Source organism: Alligator sinensis, unplaced genomic scaffold, assembly GCF_000455745.1.
Source record: "Alligator sinensis unplaced genomic scaffold, ASM45574v1 scaffold505_1, whole genome shotgun sequence".
In the NCBI taxonomy this organism is placed as follows: Eukaryota; Metazoa; Chordata; order Crocodylia; family Alligatoridae; genus Alligator; species Alligator sinensis.
The window spans coordinates 1,045,866-1,047,487 of NW_005841940.1; the positions used below are offsets into that span (position 1 = coordinate 1,045,866).

The 1,622-nt window shown below is 45.6% G+C and overlaps 1 protein-coding gene across 16 annotated transcripts in view; it reads left to right on the forward strand.

Annotated features, from left to right (window-relative positions):
* Positions 1-1,622, forward strand: part of SFI1 (SFI1 centrin binding protein) — a 51,429-nt gene that overhangs the window by 37,244 nt on the left and 12,563 nt on the right. For 15 of the 16 annotated variants that reach the window (XM_025199251.1, XM_025199244.1, XM_025199245.1 and 12 more), the window contains 2 exons: positions 731-891; positions 1,277-1,351. In XM_025199251.1, coding sequence (XP_025055036.1) covers positions 731-891; positions 1,277-1,351 — 236 coding nt within the window. The remainder of the gene's footprint in view (positions 1-730; positions 892-1,276; positions 1,352-1,622) is intronic. The other variant, XM_025199249.1, reaches the window with a different exon arrangement.

Here is a 1,622-nt window from a genome sequence, read left to right on the forward strand (position 1 = left end):
CTACATGGTAACTTATAACCAAGGATCCTGGTTTTCTCTGATTTAAAAAAAAAACAAACAAAAAACAACCCAATTTTTGGATTAAAAAAAGTAACCCAAAATCCACATTTTTTCCATGATTTAAAATGAAACACCATATGTATGTATGCATGTGGTGTTTCATTTTAATCAGACTGCTGCCAGGGGTTGAGTTTAGGGGTTTGCAGCATAAATGTTTTGTGGTTACAGGCTTGAAGATGACTTTAAGGTCAGGCTTAACTATTAGTGTAGACATAACTGCATAGTTACCTTCCTGGTGGGAGGTGGTGTTATCATCACTCTCAGAAGGACCCGAGTCGTGAAGCAGTCAAGGGTCTAATATTACAAAGGATGTCAGTGACTGAGCTGGGAAGACATCCAAGATATCCTGACTCCCTTCCCAGTGACATATAAGACTATCTTTCCTCTCAGCCTAAATATTGTTGTTAGTATTGTGGACTGTCCATTTTAGAGGTTTTTAAGACCTGGCTAGACAAAGCCTTGACTGGGATGATATAGTTGAGGATAGTCCTGCTTTGAGCAGGGGGTTGGACTAGACCTCCTGAAGTCCCTTCCAACTCTAATTTTCTATGATTCTATGAAATACTGTCAAACAAAGGAAATAGAAGAACTGGTCTCATAGCTGCTTCTACCTTTGATAGAGAGCGGGAGGTCTCCTGGTCCTTTAGCTCATGATATCTTTTGTCAACAGTGCATCTACAGGCCCTGTTTCTTCGCTGGAAGGAACTTGCCAAGAGGTCCATGGTGTTGAGAACCCAGCTGGACACCGCGGCTGAACACCATCAGAGGTCCTTGCTCAGAAACTGCCTCACTAAGTGGAAGCAGTATCATCTGCAGTGCATTGGGAAGATGGTGAGAAGGGCCGACCAACTGGGAACTAGGGGACTGGGAAGGTTTTGTAGGAGGGAGAAACCATCTACGCAGCAGTCTTCTGCAAAAGGAACGGAGCTACAGGTGAAGCCCATTCCCACAGTTTAGGCTGGGGAACAGTGTGGGAGTCTCGGCTAGTGTGGACATGATATCTGTCTCTTCTACACCGGAGTACATAGAGCTGTCAGATGGGGTGATGAGCCCTCTGTTGGGAAGGGCTGGGGGATTTCAGGTATGGACCAATAACTTTCTAGGGTAGAAATCCTTTCTGGGTTTGGGTACTTTTTGAGAAATGGATCCCAGATCAGTGTGATCCTGAGGATGTTTGTGTACATCAGTAGGACTCATTGTACTGATTCCCTGGCAGCTTCTGCAGAGACAAGGAGACCAGCTGATGGCTCAAAGACTCTACTCCATTTGTTTCTCCTGCTGGAGGAGACAGGTGAGAGATTTGTCCTCACAGACTGGCCTTCTGGAAGTCATGCTGCACCCTTGTCCTTCACTTTTCCACTAGAGTCCTGGACTTGCCACAAGAACAGTGAAAGAGCTTGTATGTCAAATATCATCGTCTGGGCAGACATAGATTCATAGATGTTAGGGTCGGAAGGGACCTCAATAGATCATCGAGTCCGACCCTCTGCATAGGCAGGAAAGAGGGCTGGGTTCAGATGACCCCAGCTAGATGCTTATCTAACCTCCTCTTGAAGACCCCC